This window comes from Lethenteron reissneri, chromosome 20 (assembly GCF_015708825.2).
Source record: "Lethenteron reissneri isolate LAM-NWPU_2019-01 chromosome 20, ASM1570882v1, whole genome shotgun sequence".
Lineage (NCBI taxonomy): Eukaryota > Metazoa > Chordata > Hyperoartia > Petromyzontiformes > Petromyzontidae > Lethenteron > Lethenteron reissneri.
In genome coordinates, this window is record NC_083798.1 from 5678450 (window position 1) to 5697501 (window position 19052).

General features: G+C 49.4%; 2 protein-coding genes across 2 annotated transcripts in view; both read right to left on the bottom strand.

Annotated features, from left to right (window-relative positions):
* Positions 1 to 348: 348 nt before the first annotated feature.
* On the bottom strand, positions 349 to 15222 carry LOC133344625 (keratin, type I cytoskeletal 10-like). The gene is made up of 9 exons (XM_061554646.1): positions 14654 to 15222; positions 13620 to 13862; positions 11854 to 11914; positions 8989 to 9084; positions 5977 to 6147; positions 4328 to 4453; positions 2615 to 2835; positions 2031 to 2089; positions 349 to 918 (listed from the first exon to the last, which is right to left on the bottom strand). Exons 1-9 carry the CDS (start codon positions 15115 to 15117, stop codon positions 608 to 610), a joined length of 1752 nt encoding a protein of 583 aa, XP_061410630.1. The 5' UTR covers positions 15118 to 15222; the 3' UTR covers positions 349 to 607.
* Positions 15223 to 18609: 3387 nt separating this feature from the next.
* TMEM108 (transmembrane protein 108) overlaps positions 18610 to 19052 on the bottom strand; it is a 55682-nt gene continuing 55239 nt past the window's right edge. The window contains exon 4 of the mRNA XM_061554648.1: positions 18610 to 19020. Within this exon, the coding sequence (XP_061410632.1) occupies positions 18901 to 19020 (120 nt within the window). The 3' untranslated portion in view covers positions 18610 to 18900. The remainder of the gene's footprint in view (positions 19021 to 19052) is intronic.

Sequence of the window (19052 nt, forward strand, 5' to 3'; positions counted from 1 at the left end):
TTCCTTAGCACAGCTCATGTGATGGAAACCCCAGGCGTGCAGGAGGTGCCATCCATCCTAGCTTTCAAACTGTTGTAGTCTTGACATGTACAAGACATCAATAAGTATTTGCTGTCATGCAACGGTGTAGAGCACCACATTGGTGACGTTTTGAAATGTATTGAGTATAACACCTGGGTTTTCAAGCTGTGTCCCAAAGGACTTTTCATTTTCATTCTTATCACCCCTGAAGCTCAAGCTGAGAAATGCAAGGCTTTAGCACTTATTGGTTGATAAACCACACTGTAGATACCCGGAGCAAGCCAAATATTTCCAGAAGTGTTCACACAAAATGATAATAAAACGACAAAAAGTTTGACTCATTTATTTTTTTGCAAAGATGCAAGCTATGCAGGAGCACATCGATGACAGAAGCAAAGAAACTCCACAACGCACTGACCCTGCCCCAGTGAAGAAAATGTTAAAAGATTCAATCACCAAGTTATGACCAAATCCATTTGAATAAGAAGATGTCTACCCATAGTGGATGTAAGCCAACACAAACATGCACGGCCCGAATTGACTTCACTGCGAGATAGTGCTCCGTTTTTTTTCCGAGCACCTCGGTTTAAGACGGAACCTCGGATGTTTTGGTGTTCTCGCTCTGCGAGACCACGACGCCGTCCTCCAGCTCGATGGTCTTGACGGTGACCACCTTCTGGACCGACTTCGCCGGGGTGGAGGCCGACACGGTGGCTGCGTCCAGCAAGCTGCTGCTGCTGTCGGCGACAGACTTGGCAGTGGTCACCGTGGTGGAGCTGGAACTGGTGGAGAAGCCGGAGCTGCTGCCGCCGCCGCCGCCCCCGATCGTGCTCTTCACGGAGCCGTAGCCCCCACCGCCCCCACTCGTGCTCCTCACGGAGCCGTAGTCCCCACCGCCTGCCGATCACGCAGAAAAAACAAACAACAACAACAACAAAAGACGCCGAGATTTGGTGGAACATTCGGAGCATTCCGAATCTAAACCGGAGATGTCTTTGGCAGGTACGATTTTTGTTAACCAATCGTCAGGCACATTGCGCATCGTGGAACAACCTACAGTCGGTTGCATTTCACAGCGGGAGATTAGTAAATGAGTCTTCTGCTTCTGTGTGGCTGATGCAGAGCGACGACTACAACTGCAAATTGAGGTGGTCAAGCCAGACAACTGCGTCAGGAGTAGCGGGAGTGTATCGCCGCCGTGATGTCTCCTTCATATTTGTGGATCGGGGCAACGCGACGTTTTACGTTGTACGGTCTGTTCTGGATGACCACAGCCGCACACTGCTGGAGAGGTTTTTTTCTATTTGTGCATCTGCGATGGTTTGGTGGACAATGAGCTTCGTGTAAAATCAAACCCATGGTAAATTAGTGGCCTGTGCTGAGTGGGAGCTGTGCGGTGACGGTTTTGTGGCCACAGGTGTGACATGCTGATTGTGATGTCATCAGCTACGTTTCCAGCATTCAATAGAATTGTGTCACTTCAAAAGCAAGAATGACAACATTTTATTGTCTAATGAGTACACTAAAGTCCATCTTTCAGTTCTTATTCAGGTATTGTAACAGGTTTTGACACTTTATGTTTGTCATAGCAGGCTGGATGTGATTATATTGTGGAAGGCCCCATTGCTAATTTATAAACCACGCGACATTAATGAGTTACAGATCTTGTCCCTGTGTGGTTCATAGAGCAGCTGCTGTGGCAATGGGATTCAGAAATTTCAATTATGCTTCACTTTGCCCTGGGGCTGCACTCATGTATTGATCGTGAGTGCTGCATTCATACATCGCTCTCTTTCATGGGCATTTTTACATGAACCTCCCTTTGATGTTGATGAAAAACAAAAATGCACATTTTTATTGACGTGATCAGGAAATAAAACAGACAGCAACATGGTGGGCGTATAGCGACGGTGGTGTCGGTAAGGACTGGCCGCTGTAGAGTGTGTAAGGTTTTTTTTTTATCTCTCCACATGTTCTTCATTGCACGATGAAATGCGGAAGACACTCACCGCTGCCTTTGAATGTGACATTCCCAGAAATGGACATTGACTTCATTAATTCTTCCCAGCTGTGAAAAAAAAGGAATCACAACGTTAGTCTAGCATGTAATCTAGTCTATAGAACAGCAATTTAAAAAAATGCTCTTATACTTGTGTTCAACGTTTGCAGCATAAATTGGGCCTGCTGAGAGCTGTCAAAACCTATGGCGAAGACCTTTGAGCAAAGTGACGATAAACTAAAACTAAATTATTAAACATTTTTTTCTGTTACCAGGTAAGGCCCACTGAGCTATATAACTATTTTTCAGAAGCGACCTGGCCACAAATGATACCTCAACGAAGTGGCTTATCACATGGAAATGTATTGCAGCCGCATTAGCGAAAAGGAATGTTTCTAACTGTGGAGAGAGAACCCGGAGAACCCGGAGAAAGATCCATGGCAACCACGGGGGGAGAGCACGACACGCAAGCTCGAAATATACAGCAGGCATCAGGGACGGGGATCAAAACCACGAGCTCCCGCGTTGACACGGCGAGATCGTTAACATTTCGCCACCACGGCGGCTGAACGCCAAACGCGGCAGGCGTCATACCCGACGTCTCCCCCCTCGAGCAGCTGCTTGTAGGTGGCGATCTCGGTGTCGAGAGCGATCTTGATGTCGAGGAGCTGCTGGAAGGCGACGAGCTGCCGCTGGAGCTCGATCTTGGAGGAGTGCAGCGTGCCGTCCACGTCCGCCACGCGGCTCTGCATGGCGTTGATCTCAAAGCGGTAGCGGCCCTCCACCTCGGCGAGCATGTTATGCAGCTGCCCGTTCTGGATGTGGGATAATGGTCGACTTATCAGAATCGTCAGAATTTGTATTTGAGGAATGCTTTGAAGTTTTTTTTATTTTACAGACGTATGTACAAGTAGCGTGGGGAGTCCCTTCATACAGCAGTGGATTGATAAATCTCTGTAAACTATATTTGTTTTCTATTATTAAATCATCATAAAGGGATCACTTTCCATGATGACGCCCACACACTAAGCTATAACTATTTATGTTTAACCAAGTAAAACCCACTGAGCTATGAGCTATTTTTTAGAGGCTACCTGGCCACAAATGATAGCTCAAAGAAGTGCCTTATCAAGTTTAAATATATGGCAGCCAAATATTTTAAAGATGGCAAAGTAGATGAGCCACAGTTCATTGTAAGAGTAAATAGAAGCAAAAGCAATGGTATCTCTTTTTTCCCGTAAATTAGCATAGCGTATTAGCTTTCCAGAGCGGTATTGTCCAGCATCGTTTATTAAAGTCAACAAAATCGGGACCAGTTTTAACATTCAGGGTCTCATCGTCAGCAGTCGGGCTTGTTAATTCTCAAATGTCAAATTATTCCATGCTGCCAGATTATGGACACGAGCACTCTCTGCAAGACAGGGTTCTATTCAACGCACAAAGAAAGGTAAAATAAAACCCTGAAGCATTGTTGGAGGGCATTGTGGGGAAAATAATTTAAAAATTAATATTTTACTTTTTACGTTGAGAATTGCTAAGGCAGTTTCATTAAATAGAGGGACAGAACTATATACTTTATTGTAGTGTATTTTTTTACTTTCCACTAGATGGTAGTAGAGGGCCTTTAGCCAAGCAAGCTGCAGAGTTGAAATAAATCTAACTTAATAAGTCCTGTAATCTTAATTACAAAACATGTTACGTAGTTACACTCAACACCGGCGTCAAGCATGAGGTATAGAGTAGAGCATTGTATTTCAGCTCCGTATTTCCGTGGCAGCGTGGGGGGTCCCGCTGGTTAAAGCCACGATGGAGCATGCGGTTCTCAGTTCAATTCTAGGGCAGGGTCGATAAAATGAGTACCACCCCTCTGAGCAAGTGATGTCAACGTTTAGCGAGTGATATTGAAGGTTTGGCAAGGGAAGCTTTAGTTTAGCGAGTCGATGTTGAGGTTCAGTGACCCCCGCCCACCTCCTACGCATTTCACAAGTAGTACTAATCCCATATCTGCATTTCCCATAAATATGCTAAATTCCTCTTGATATGCAAATTATTTTGTCAAGGCGCTCTTCCCCCTCCAACCCAGCTTAAATATACGCTCCAAGCCTGGGGTGTTTCATTCAGACTGTCTTCTCGACAGACCTGTTCTCCACCTGAGGACGGCTGCTTGCGTTGTGGCCGAAACGTCGTGAGAATTATTTTATTATGTTTTATTTTTATCATTTCCATTCTACGTGATTTTACCGAAAGAACCAAGAAGAGGTTCAGTGAGTGATGAGGTTCAGCGAATTTATATGGAGGTGATCGTGCCTTGGACAAGAGGCCTTGCAGCTCCAACTGCAGCTCCTGCATGCTCCTCTGGACTTCCGTGATCTCTGAGGTGGCGCTCTCCGTTTCGGACGAAGCTTTGTGATGGTCCTCCTCGATTGTTGCCATCTGCAGGGAAAGTCGAGCTGCGCATTAGGAAGAAGTGCCGCAGTTCACTTGAGGAACTTAACAATGCAACGGTATTTCACAGCTTCTTTGTCCATCTACTAATGGGGTTGTTTGACCATACTTCACCACGCTGGTTAGTACAGGTTGGTGAACGAGGAGGGGGCCCCAGGACCGGTTCAGATATTACTGGCCACTGATTTTAGCTGTGGCCAGTGCAGTGCCCGCCCCACGCTCACCACCGTTCGCTCACCACTGCACGCTCACCACCGTTCGCTCACCACCGTTCACTCACCACCGCACGCTCACCACTCCTCGCTCACCACCGCTCGCTCACCACCGCACGCTCACCACTCCTCGCTCACCACCGCAAGCTCACCACCGCACGCTCACCACCGCACGCCCACCACCGCACGCTCACCACCGCACGCTCACCACTGCACGCTCACCACCCCACGCTCACCACCGCACGCTCACCACCGCACGCTCACCACCCCATGCTCACCACCGCACGCTCACCACCGCACACTCACCACCGCACGCCCACCACCGCACGCTCACCACTCCTCGCTCACCACCGCACGCTCACCACCGCACGCTCACCACCGCACGCTCACCACCGCACGCCCACCACCGCACGCTCACCACCGCACGCTCACCACCCCACGCTCACCACCCCACGCTCACCACTCCTCGCTCACCACCGCACGCTCACCACCGCACGCTCACCACCGCACGCCCACCACCGCACGCTCACCACCGCACGCTCACCACCCCACGCTCACCACCCCACGCTCACCACTCCTCGCTCACCACCGCACGCTCACCACCGCACGCTCACCACCGCACGCCCACCACCGCACGCTCACCACCGCACGCTCACCACCCCACGCTCACCACCCCACGCTCACCACTCCTCGCTCACCACCGCACGCTCACCACCGCACGCTCACCACCGCACGCCCACCACCGCACGCTCACCACCGCACGCTCACCACCCCACGCTCACCACTCCTCGCTCACCACCGCACGCCCACCACCGCACGCTCACCACCGCACGCTCACCACCGCTCGCTCACCACTCCTCGCTCACCACCGCTCGCTCACCACCGCTCGCTCACCACCGCTCGCTCACCACCGCACGCCCACGACCGCACGCTCACCACCGCACGCTCACCACCGCACGCTCACCACCCCACGCTCACCACTCCTCGCTCACCACCGCACGCCCACCACCGCACGCTCACCACCGCACGCTCACCACCGCTCGCTCACCATCGCTCGCTCACCACTCCTCGCTCACCACCGCTCGCTCACCACCGCTCGCTCACCACCGCACGCTCACCACTCCTCGCTCACCACCGCACGCCCACCACCGCTCGCTCACCACCGCACGCCCACCACCGCTCGCTCACCACCGCACGCTCACCACCGCACGCTCACCACCGCACGCTCACCACCCCACGCTCACCACCGTCACCCTAACCTGGAGGTGTGTCGATGCCCCCCCCCCTTTCCCCCGTCACCTGGTTTTGGAAGTACGCATCGGCGTCTGCTCTGTTCTTCTGGGCGATGGCCTCGTACTCTGCTCGCATGTCGCCCAGCATTCCCGCCAGGTCGATTGAGCGCGAGTCGTCCACGTCGATGGCGCCCGATGAGTCCACCTTGTCCGGTTTGGCGCCGAGCTTCAAGAGCTCCTGCGCAGGCGTCGAAGGGACAATAATCGGTGAAGGGACACTAATCGGTGAAGGGACCATCGGGATGCGATGGCCTGTGTGTCGTAAAGCTTTGCTTTCTGCGTCCACGTAGGACTATACATGGTTAGGAATTGTGGAACCTTGTCGCGCTCTGGGTTGTTGAGAGTTGACCGCACTGAGCTTTCGCATCAAGACTTAATTGCACCGGAAGCAAACTGACAACCATTTCAATCTGAATGTGCTCTATCGTGTAAGCCAAGCAGGGTTGAGCTTGCGTAATGGCTGGATGGGAGACCGCCGTAAAAATATCAATTGATGGCCAGGAGATGGTAGATGATTGTGTTTATATATGCGGGACTGTGAGTGTCATTGCCTCGTTATGTGTGTGTATGTTTTCTCTGGGTGCTTCCTCCCACGTTCCAGACTCATGAATGCAACTCGTTCAACATCCCAATGCAGCAGCCTCATTTGAAAGAGCCTTGAGTGAGGCTTTCCTGGATAAATAAATCTCATGATTGATAATGCATTTCTTTATTGGCCGAGTTGTCTGATGCTGAGCTCCAATTGCTATCGAGTCACTGATCACAGTGGAGAGTTTAGAGTTTAATTCCCATTGCCGCAAGGAAAGCTGTTGCTAGTCTACTTTGGCTCGCCCGATGACAAAATATCCTAAACCAGACATTTAAAAAGTATGACTACCTCATTATGATTTCATAGATTTTCATTGCTGCTCAAAATAATTAGTCTCAATGGGTTGTTCACAAAAGTAAATTGATTTTGGTTGAACATAACCTTCATCTTGTTCGAATAGGTCCTTCCACCAACGTGACAATTCCTTTAACTTTTTCAACTTAGTAACATTTTTAATCTGGAATGTGCTGTTGCCAATATTTCAGATGTCAGATGCCTACTTGTCGACAATAACAAACCAAATGTAGCCTTACGCGTCGCTGAGCTACGGGAGGCACTTATTGAGACATCTGATGTGGACGTTCATCTCCTCTAAGCACACTCGGCAACGTAGTGGCCTGCACCTGCCTGGCTGATAACACACGAGCACAGCACGTTCACTGCTATCATTATTTATTTGTGTTTAAAGCTTTTCTTTTTTAATGGAGTAATATATTTCTTGCAAAAGGTCAGGCCAGACAAGTCTTAAGTCCTCATACACACAGTACATGCACACTTGTCTGCACATGTAATGATTGCCTTCTGAGCTCATAAACTTCACAGCAGACCTTTCAACTTATGGAGCATGAAGTGGTGAGCTCGGTGGGCTGAAGGATGACCTTCCGTCTATCGTTCCTTCACGTTCCTCGTGTATCGCATTCATAACGACTGCCTCCTAAATTTAAAGCTGACCTGAAACACGGTAGGACAAACACCTCAGCCGTGGCAGATCACTGTTACAACTCAGTGGGCTCACATGATATTGACTTCTCCAAGACAGAGGTTCTCTGCAAGCCATCTGGCTATCATGAGAGATTCGTTCATGAGGCGATCCACATATACAAACACAGAGACAATTTTAACCGAGAAGATGGATTCTGGCTTAGCAATCATTGGAAGGACGTAATAAACCATTTCGACACACATTAGGGTGGGTAGAATAATACATAGTGTTATATTAAATGTATAAGGTATAGGTTGGTTTACAGCAATACAGTATATAATTTAATGTTGGCAGTATATAGTACGGTATATGTTCGTGTGATGCAATAGAATAAAGTTTAGATGGAAGCATATTATATAATTTTTACGACGTAGAATTGTAATGTATTACTTGCTGTTAGTAACTCAGCTTATTGTAGAGCATAGTAAGTATACTGATGGTGCTATGCAATTTATACTTTAGTTTTTTATGTAGTTTATACTTTAGTTTTCTACGTGGTTGTTGAGTAACTGCAGCTACATATCATTAACATTCCTTTCCTTTGTTACTGCTAATCCCTGCACCCCCCTTGGTGCTGTTGATCCTGCATAATGCATGGGCATAATATGACTTTGAAACCCCCCCGCCCACCTCCTACGCATTTTCCATGAATATGCTAAATTCCTCTTCATATGCACATTCTTTTGTTAAGGCGCTCTTCTTCCACCTCCAACGCAGCTTATATATAAGTCTCCTAGCTTGGCATTGTCTCATTCTTCACCTGAAGACGGCTGCTTGCGTTGTAGCCGAAACGTCGTGAGAATTATTTTATTTTATTATGTTTTATTTTTATTATTTTATTACTTCCCTTCTACGTGACTTTACCGAAAGAACCAAGAAGATGACTGCCTCCTACTGACGGGTGTTAGCACCCGTGAACCTCAGGCTGCTCCGAGCTGTACTCGGGCGCCACGGTGTCAGGGAGATGTTAACTACCTCGCCTGGTATGCAGGAGCGCGTGGGTTCGATCTCGACCCTGCTGCCTGTATACTTGTAAGTTGCATGTCTCTCTCTCTCCCCGTGGTTGTGTGGATTTTTCTCCAGGTACTCCGGTTTTTTTCCTCCCACATTTAGAATAAACACGCGGTTAGAGTATGTTGCTGTTATAAATTCCGACGTGATAAGCCACTTCGTTGAGCTATCATTTGTGGCCAGTTCGCTTCTGAAAAAGAGCTCTAAAGCTCAGTGGGCCTTACCTGATAAAATAAATTTGTTTATAATAAATTTCGATTTAAAGCTTTCGTGACTGCAGGGATTCATCTCCTTGGTTCTTTCGGTAAAGTCACGTAGAAGGGAAGTAATAAAAAAAAAAATTATGTTTTATTTTTATTATTTTATTACTTCCCTTCTACGTGACTTTACCGAAAGAACAAAGGAGATTGTTTATAATAGTTTAGTTGAGCACTTACCTCTGCCTGAGCCCTCTTGAGGAACTCCAGCTCCTCAAGGAGCATGCTGTACCTGGACTCCAACTCCACCTTGAGCTCCGTGGCACCGTCCAGGTCCTACACGAGATTTGAGAAGGGCACGTGTCACTTTTGTGTCACGTGCGAGCCTGTGATTGGTTAGTACGCTGCGCTGGAAACCTACTGGTCCGACTTAACTTCTTTGGCCCTGGCTAACGTTCGTGACAAGTGGTGTGTGAACCTTGTCCAGCACATCAAGTAAGTTAATTCAGCCGTGTAAAACGAGTCGCACGCGAGGCGTGTAAGAACACTATAGCCGGAGAGGTCGAGGTGGTCGACGACACCCATGAAAAGCACCTTGCCACCCCTTAGGTCGTTGCTTTACTGACAGCACGTGTCCGATAGTCTGCCAATACGGGAGATCGTCATGTGTGTAAGTGGATCGTTGTGGCAGGGTGGTTATAGCACATATCTGACTACGACTAAAACAATATAATACTTTTAATTTTATGCAGCGTCGTTCATGCTAATAGAATCCCACAACGCTGTATGTTAATTATATATAAGCACCAAATCCCATATACTGCCACTACCAAGCATATGAAAACCTTACTACAGTACTATAATTACCTACTATAATCACCCAGAAATGTCTGTCCGTCCCGTGCGTGTCACTCCACATAAAGCCCCCCCCGCGTGACGTCACACCACATGAGCCCCACCCCCCTCGCGTGACGTCACTCCGCATAAAGCCCACCCCCCCGCGTGACGTCACTCCGCATGAGCCCCACCCCCCCGCGTGACGTCACTCCACATGAGCCCCACCCCCTCATTAATATTCATGAGCGGGTGGATTTTTACACCAACGCAGAGGAAGGTCGAGCAGAATTTAATAATGTATTACGCAAAGTCGCTTCAAATATGGCGTTTCTTTACAGAAAGTGACGGTAAAAATTAAATATACGCAGCGCAGTGCTACATCCGTGCGTGACGTCACGGCAAAAGAGCCCCCCCCCCTCTTCATTAATATTCATGTCCGCGTGGAAATTTACACTAACGCATAAGAAGGTCGCACACTCCACATGCCGCACCCCTCCCCTCATTAATAATCATGAGCAGGTGACGTCACTCCACATGCCGCACCCCTCCCCTCATTAATAATCATGAGCAGGTGACGTCACTCCACATGCCGCACCCCTCCCCTCATTAATAATCATGAGCAGGTGACGTCACTCCACATGCCGCACCCCTCCACAATAACCATGAGGGGGTGACGTCACTCCACATGCCGCACCCCTCCACAATAACCATGAGGGGGTGACGTCACTCCAAATGCTGCACCCCTCCCCAATAACCATTAGCGGGTGACGTCACTCCACATGCCGCACCCCTCCCCAATAACCATTAGCGGGTGACGTCACTCCACATGCCGCACCCCTCCACAATAACCATGAGGGGGTGACGTCACTCCACATGCCGCATCCCTCCCCAATAACCATTAGCGGGTGACGTTACTCCACATGGGGCACCCCCCCCCCCCTCATTAATATGAGCTGAACAATTTTTCTATTGAATTTTTCAGATTTACTGCAAAATACACCCGTCCTTGGACGGGCGAAAAAAGCTCGTGTAATATACTCCAGCAATGTACAGTAAAACCTTGGATTGCGAGTAACTTGGTCTGCGAGTGTTTTGCAAGACGAGCAATTTTTTAAAATAAATATTAATTTGATACGAGTAGTACGTGTATACGCTTTGTCTGCCGAGCGTCACGTGATCACAACTGATATACGAGTGCTTTGATATACGAGTGCTTTGGATTACAAACACGTTTCCGGAACCAATTATGCTCGCAATCCAAGGTTTTACTGTACTTGGAACAAGGAAATCGACTAACATTAGGTGTTCCATTTAGAAGCACCATCATCCTCCAGCAGCTGCAGCATTTGATTAAATCAGTTTTTTTGTTTGTTTTAAGCACGACTTTGAAAGTAATAACATCTGTGAGCAATTTGGCGACTAAGAAAATGCCGTGTGGAATTTAATGAGCAATACGTGGCAAAGGCATTTACATATATTTTTTTAAATGTAGTATTGTTTAGTAAGATGCTAAAAAAGCCACACATTTCTGTGGTAGTCTTAAACAAATTGGAACTTGTAATAATTAAAGACAAATGTAAAAAGCCATGCAAATTCCATTCAGCTTCATATAACAGGATGCAGGATCCAAGATTTACAAAAAAAGCAAACTAATTTCTCAGTGCTGACAGATGTATAGGGAGTCTGAGAGAGGGCCTAAAGGGAGTGAAGAGTTGAATGTGAATTGTATTTTGTCTAACCCGCACTTAGCATTGTTAACAAAGCGAGATGAAAATTCACGTAACGAGCGTCAGCCTCCGGAACACATTGTCGGCGAACGAATGGGCTCGGGCACGACTCTCGTAGGATGTCGAGTTTGCAGGCGTTTGCATGTCAACTGCATCATTGCACATTCCCCGACCCCTCCCTGTGCTCTTGGTGTCACAGCTAGCACGGTGAATGGATGGGCACGCTGGGTAAGGAACAACTTTTACGACGTTTCCAAACGCGAGCACATCATGGCTTTTCACAAAATGCCACAGAGATTTGCTTCATTCGGTCTTTGCGAACGCCACTGCACTTGGACGAAGACGTTCATAAGACTGTAGCTTTTGTGCAAAGTGACTCCGTGTACAGCACATCCAGCACTGGGCTCACGACTCCTATTGTGGCTGATACAAGTTCGTGCTATTCCCCTGAGCACCAGCCAGGGGCAAATTGAGCGTCGTGTGATGCTCCGCCATATATTACCAGTGTGCCAAGAGGAAATGAACAACGTGGATCAAATACCTTTCTCATGTTTCCAATGTCGGTCTCCAGTTGATATTTTACGCCAACTTCGAACTCATACCTGTGTGCAAAAAGTGACAAGCATGAATACAATTTATCTTTGTGTAGAGCCTCAGTGTGACCTGGACATTTCAGATTACAGCAACCAAGGCGAGTTGGATGTCAGTCTCATAAGACATTTCCCTGTGTTCAGTGCTCTAATTTGTCAACCAACTTCACACAATCGTCAATAGCACTGCTCTAAGAGGAACACTAATACATTCTAGGCGACGTTTCAAGCAATGGCCCTTTTTCATTGCCCTCAATCTCTCTGGGACCTATCAATTTTCACGAGTAGCTACAAAGCTCTAAAGCAATTAAGTGAGTGAGATTTGGGACGTAATTTATTCAAAATTTCAGAAAAAATGTGGCGGTCGCAACGACCTTCGCATTTGCATATTTTAGTCTCCGCTTGAGAATTTGATTTCCACTTCTAAATTCGCATCACAGATTTTATTTTTTCTTCTTCTTTGTGAAATCGAATGTCGCGTTGTCTCTGCTGCTGCCAACGGAGGCGCCGCCACGGGGTCTCTGCGAGATCTCCGGCACCAACGGGCGATGACTAAGATGGCAACGATTACCCAATGTGCACGAGCGACTACAGAGGAGAGCAGAGGTAGTCAACACGAGCGAGCACAAGACACGTGGCCTTGACTCTCGCGTCGGTCGTCGATGGCAGGGCCGCGCGCGTTTTGCTTCGTGCGTCTGTAATGCACAGCGCCTCGCGTTCTACCATCCAACTCACGGGTGAAAGCTCGATGCATTATCAACGCAGTGCTGCTGTACGGTGGAAAATTAATGCGAAGTGCCAGACATGGTGGGAGGACACTGACTATGGTCCCAATCGCAACTTTTGCTATTTATAATTCGTCTTTGCGTCTACGAGTTTTATTACTTCCATTTATTTGTGTTCAGCCTCCATGGGTCTTTCTCTCTGATTAGTGTATCATTAATTACAACAAAACTGGGCTCGTTTTTTTGGTATCCTTCCCAGCAATATCAACGAGTACATCGTACAGAGTCGATCGGCAAGGTCGCGTGTGGTGGAAAAGTAGGCCAAATACCCTCGAGTGAAAGCCGTTCCGCCAGCAGTGGCGTGAGCAAACAATTGGCAGGGCTGCACCTTTATCATGTGCAGCAGAGTACACGGGCAGTCCTGACTTACGAACGGTAGAGTACACGGGCAGTCCTGACTTACGAACGGTAGAGTATACGGGCAGTCCTGACTTACGAACGGTAGAGGACACGGGCAGTCTTGACTTACGAACGGTAGAGTACACGGGCAGTCCTGACTTACGAACGGTAGAGTATACGGGCAGTCCTGACTTACGAACGGTAGAGGACACGGGCAGTCCTGACTTACGAACGGTAGAGGACACGGGCAGTCCTGACTTACGAACAGGTTCCGTTCCTGAGACCCGTCCATAAGTCGTCCGGTTCGTAAGTCAGAACACAACAATGTACTCGATTTAAACGCACGTATTTGTTGTCAAATGTGTTACGGTTCAACAAAAAAACCTCATAAATAAGAAGAAATGTCGTAAATTTTCATGTAACACTGTAAATCGTTCCGCTGTTCGGTTCGCAAGTGCGAGCTCACATTCTCCAGTGGGATGGTTACAAAATAAATAAATCTCATGGAAGCGCGTTCGTAAGTGCGGACGTTCGTAAGTGCGGAGCACTGCCTGTATATTTATAGATTAATACAGCACTGTGTACGAACGCACTTGGCCTTCATCTCCTGCGCGAAGGCTCGCAGGTTGTCCAGCTCGATCTCCAGCTGCACGTTGGCGAGGACGAGGGCGTCGAACTCGGCGCGCAGCTCCATGAAGCGGGCCGTGGGGTCTCCGGCCAGCTCGCTGGCGTCCACGGGAGCGACGCTCACCCCGCCGGTGAGGCTCTTGAGGTGTGCCTCGAGCTGCACATTCTCTTCCTGCAGGCGCTGCACCTTCTCGATGTAGCCGGCGAACCTGCGCAGGGAGGCGGCGCGTGTTGCGTCGCGGACAACGATGGGGGTAACGTGTCGTGATTAGTGCACCGCGCGCGAGATGTTCAAATCGTTTCTGACCGACTCAAACCGGTTTGAACCGGAGGGAAAGAAAAAGGGGACGTGTGTACAAGCCATACAGGACTGTAGTGGAGGCGCAAATTCTGTTAAAGAGCAGCTATTATTGCCGGCACTGCGCACGAAGGGGTATTTATTTAGGGGCAGTCCTCGACTTACGAGTATAAGTCGTTCCTGGGGACTCGTTTGTAAGTCGACCGGTTCGTAAGTAGGAACAATACAATGTACTACATTTGAATACCCATAGGTCATGCATAAAGTTTCAACAAAAAAGGAAAGCATTGTTATTACGTTGCATCGTGACGTTCCCCTGCATGAACTTAAAAACAACAATAACATGTATACCTCTGATTTCGGTGGGGTATCTATAAATTATTCCATTAAACATTTTCGCTTTAATTATTTACATACGACAACGGGGTTTCAAAATGTTGTTTGCCATGGGATGCCAATTGTGAAATGCACCATCACTGGAATCCCACGGGACACCTGCTCCGCTCAGTGGCGCTGCGTAGTTGACGTGGACCTTGACGCATGAAAAGAAATGGGACCCCCACCCCACGCCACATCCAATTGTCCTCGCTCATCGTAGCCTTGTCGCACGTTGCGCTCAAGATGTAGTTTCGCCGCCCGCGCACTCAACGGCAGCTACGCGGCCACACGCCGGGGGCTCCACCCAGGTGCACGCGAGTGTACCTGTCGTTGAGAGACCGCAGGACGGTCCTCTGTCCTTCTCGCGTCACCAGCGGCGGCAGGCTGCGGCCCCCCCCGAAAGCCGCTGCGGCGCCATGCAGCCCGCCCGACGCCACCGAGCGCCCCACCTGGAAGGACGCGCTGCTCCCAAAACCTCCTCCACCGCCACCACCTCCTCCTCCACCGCCGCCGAACTGAGCCAGCCCAAAGCCGAGTCCGGCGGCGCCCCCACCACCCCCTGCGCCATAACCTCGGCCATAGGAAGACAAGGCAAAACCACCACCACCATCACCGAAGCTACCGCCACCACCGCCACAACCGCCTCCGCCGCCGCTGCCACCGAAGGAGAAGCTCTTGGAGCTGTAGGCGCCACCGCTAGCAGAGCCCAAACCTTTCAGGGTACTCATTGTGGTGACGTAGGGCCCTTTGGTCGATATGTTGGTAGTTGTGAAGCTAGATGAAGACATGCTATGGGGAGATGTGTCTGCGTAGGACAAAGGCTCTCTCAGTTTGGGGGAGTGGGGGGGAGCTCTAACCAAGCAGTCGCCACCGACACTGGGATGTGTGCGTGGCGCACGGTGGGATTTATACGGCGCAGAGGCCCTCCACTCAAGAGGTGCCGTCTGCCCCGTGGGCTCAAAGTGTCAGAGAGCATTTTCATCATATTCTCTGGCCGCTGGCGAAACTGACAATATGTCAATCATAAATCTCCATCGCGTTTGAAATAATTATATATATATAAACCATGCCTGTGCATGCGTGTTGGCTTCATCTGCTAAAACTTGTATGACTGCATAGCCACGAACACTCGATATGTTTAGTCCAAAATAGGTTGATAAATGCTAGACTGCTTTAAATGTAAAACCTGAAAATAGTACGCGACTACGTTGAAAGATCACTTAATGATGAAAAAAAGAAAGTGAAAAAAATGCCTTATTTTTTAAATAGCAAAAAAATTATTTGTTCCCAACAAAACTATCTGAAATGTTCCACTCGACAGTCTCGGCCACGTCGCCACTGCCCCAAGGTCTTGCGGCGCTGTCATCCTCACTCCTCACAGACGCTAATCTCATGGCTCAGACTCGACGGTGGTCATCCTCTCCGGCATGTCTTCTTCTTCTTCTTGTCCATCACTCATCTCTTCCAAACGCCGTCGGCCCTTCTCACCTATGCCTCCGATTCGCACGGTTGACTACGTACGTACGGCGCGAAAGAAGTTCAACATACGATGTGTCCCGCCAAAAACTTTTATTGAACGTAATTTTGATGTTAATTTGCGTTTGCTAATTTCCAGATTGAACCTCTTCGTGCTTCTTTATGTACTTTCCAGCTTTGGTTTCATGTTATAAGTGTAAAAAATGGGGTTTTTAAAATGATCACAGAGGGGATAAAAGATCCAGGCGTTTTGGCTGGCTGTCCTTCATTTTCAGAAGAACTCATTTTTTAAAACGAGGTTCACTGAAGAATAACACATTCCTGCGGAGGGAGCTGGTAGGAACGTTGGGTTGCTCGGTCAATGGCCAGGGCCAACGGCGGCGTGGTGTATTCCGCAAATATGCCCGACTGTGAGGGCGGGCACAAGCCGGCGTGAGTAGGTTAAACGTTGAGTTTTATAAGGGCACCACGGGGTGACCAGCCCCTCCCCACCCAGCCCCACCCCTCCCACCCCCCACCCAGCCCCACCCTCCCCTCCCAGCCCCTCCCCACCCTCCCCATCCAGCCCCTCCCCACCCTCCCCACCCAGCCCCTCCCCACTCTCTCCTCCCCACCCTGCCCCACCCTCCCCACCCAGCCCCTCCCCACCCTCCCCTCCCCACCCAGCTCCTCCCTGCACGACGGACACAATAATCCCCTGTGGGCTGGTGGAACCAGGAGGTTCCTACCAGCAAAATGTAAATCTTAATATCCACATTCATGTAAAATGTAAAGAACATTAATTTGTGTTTTTCTACAAATGGTATGGCAGTTAGCAGAGAGTCCAGACTTGTGCTGCGTGCCTTGTGTAGGATTGCGTGCAGTGAACATTGCTGTGATGTTTCATGTCTTTCCCTTGAATAAAAAAAACAACCAAAGAGACACACCACTGCCAGTTTAAGCACAAACATACAATTTTATCCATAGAAAACATCATATTACCGACTCTGAACATGTTCCTCTTTTTTATTAATACTGTAACGTTATAATTATGAGTTGTATTATTCAGTAAAACACGTACTGAGTGGAGCAAATGAGATGCGAGTTGAAATGAAGAAGAAGAAAAAGAAGAAGAGAGAAACTTCACGGAAATTTTGGCACAGACGTGAACAGAAAAGAATGGTTCCTCACACGGCACCGCGGATTCAGGCAAACTGCGGCGACCGTGTCACCACCGTCCGCACGTCGCGTCTCCACCGACCTGCGTCCGCACGCAGGATGCGCACGTATACCTCTAGCCCTCTTCCATCACTTCCCTCGAGACAGACACTGCGCTCGACTGCCCACGGCCGTCTGGAACGCTCTTTCTCCCGATGTTAGGGAGCCGCTGGAGCCATGGCACTTTTAAATCATCTCGATTGAAAACTCATTTCTTTAGAACTGCTTTTTGTGTTTAATCTGTCAGTCTTCCCCTGCACCTCCGATTAGCACGCTTGGCTACGTACGGTGCGAAAGAAGTTCAACATACATACACACACTTAAATATTGTTAGATTAATCACCCGCCCCCCCCCCCCCCCCCCCAAGCCCATTCACTTGTTACAATATTTGTTGAAATTTTACTTTGCAAAACCAATCTATCTCATAATAGGCGGCTGGTGGCTTTGATTTACTGCTTCGAGTATCTGTTGCTTTCAGTACCGGTACCTTCCTTAACCCTGCATCCCCGACTACTCTGGGTCCTCTTCTCTAATCACCCTACGGAGTGGCCCTGCTCCCTTTATCGAGAATGTCCGTGACTTTGAGCCGATGATCGCAGACATACTCCCCGTTGCTCAACCTCGGCCGCCTGCATACATCACAGCAAACCGTGACAGACACATATATCTCCCTGAAGAGCAGGACTGTGAAATATAATGCCTGCTTATGTGCACTATGAAAACAATATTTACATTTAACAGCTTGCTGTAAGGGGATATTTGTAAGTCACGGTTATGGTGAGAAACAGCTTAGGGACAGAGAAGACCATTCCTAGACTCCGCTGTAAAACCCAGTGAAATGAGATGCATCCTCAACTCTAAACCACAACTTGCGATGCGATCTCTGTCATCGTGTCTCCAAACAAATACTTTCCAGGTGCAAAGTCACTGTTTAAGTTCTGTGACGTAATTATGTCCAAACTAATGGGAGGATATTTAAAATATACATGTATCTGCTAATCAGCTCTATGAGAAGGGTTTTGTGTATGGGAATCTAGAAACAGTGCTCAGCAGGTCCTTAATTTACTTGACAAACACTCTTACCTAAGTAACTTCATGAACGTTAGTATGCAGGACTGGCTGTTGTTCTCTCGTATTTGCTTCCCCTACTTGCTGCTACCAGACGCCCCAACAAGCCCTGTTCTTGACACACTTCCAACCTCGCCTGATCGCTAAACGTAACCACCGCCAATTGTGCGCACAGACAGAGACCCAGCAGCCGGGCGTAATAACGCGCAGCGGCGAGCATCGACCCCGGGGGCGCCCAATCCCCCCCGGCCGCGTGCCGCAAACCATCCCAGCTCAACAGTCAAACCACAAGGCCACAAGGGGGTCAATGTCACAGAATCCGTATCACGTGGACGCCTCTTCGCGCCCCCCCCCACCCCCCCGCGTGTGCGCACCACGTGCAGAGTCCGCGGCGAGCCCGAGACCCTGGTCCTAACCGCGAGCGACGCGCGTCCCTCGAGACGTGCATAGCTTATTGCTCCTGATATGGCTTCGCGTCTGCAGGCCAAGTCCCTCTTGCGCACTCCTTCCAGATTTGACGTCGAGCGCGCCGCCCCCCCCCCCCCCCCCAGAAAGTTTCGCCCTGCTCACGCGAGGACCGCCTGCGCCGTGCGCTCCGTTGGCGCGTGCGTCAATCGTGGCGGGAGCGGCGCTCGGCTCTCCCCTCTCCTCGGCCGACGAGCGAGCAACTTGGTGAACACCGCTGCGGTACAGCGGCGGCGATAGCCTCCGGCCAAGTTCGCCGCTCAGCGGAGGCGACCGTCACTCGGCCCCGGAGGACTTTGGACTCCGCGGCGGTGAAAGTAAAACGGCGCCTGAAGGAAAGCGAGATGGCTGCGTGATGTCCGGCTCACAGCTCCGTGCTTCTGTGCCCGTCCGCGAACGTCACTCCCTTTGCAAACGTGTTGATGAACGTGAGGCCTCCGTCTTCCTCTGGTAGAGCCATCTCGTCCAGCGATATAGTTGCCACCTGATGTGCACACGCACACAAAACAAAGACAA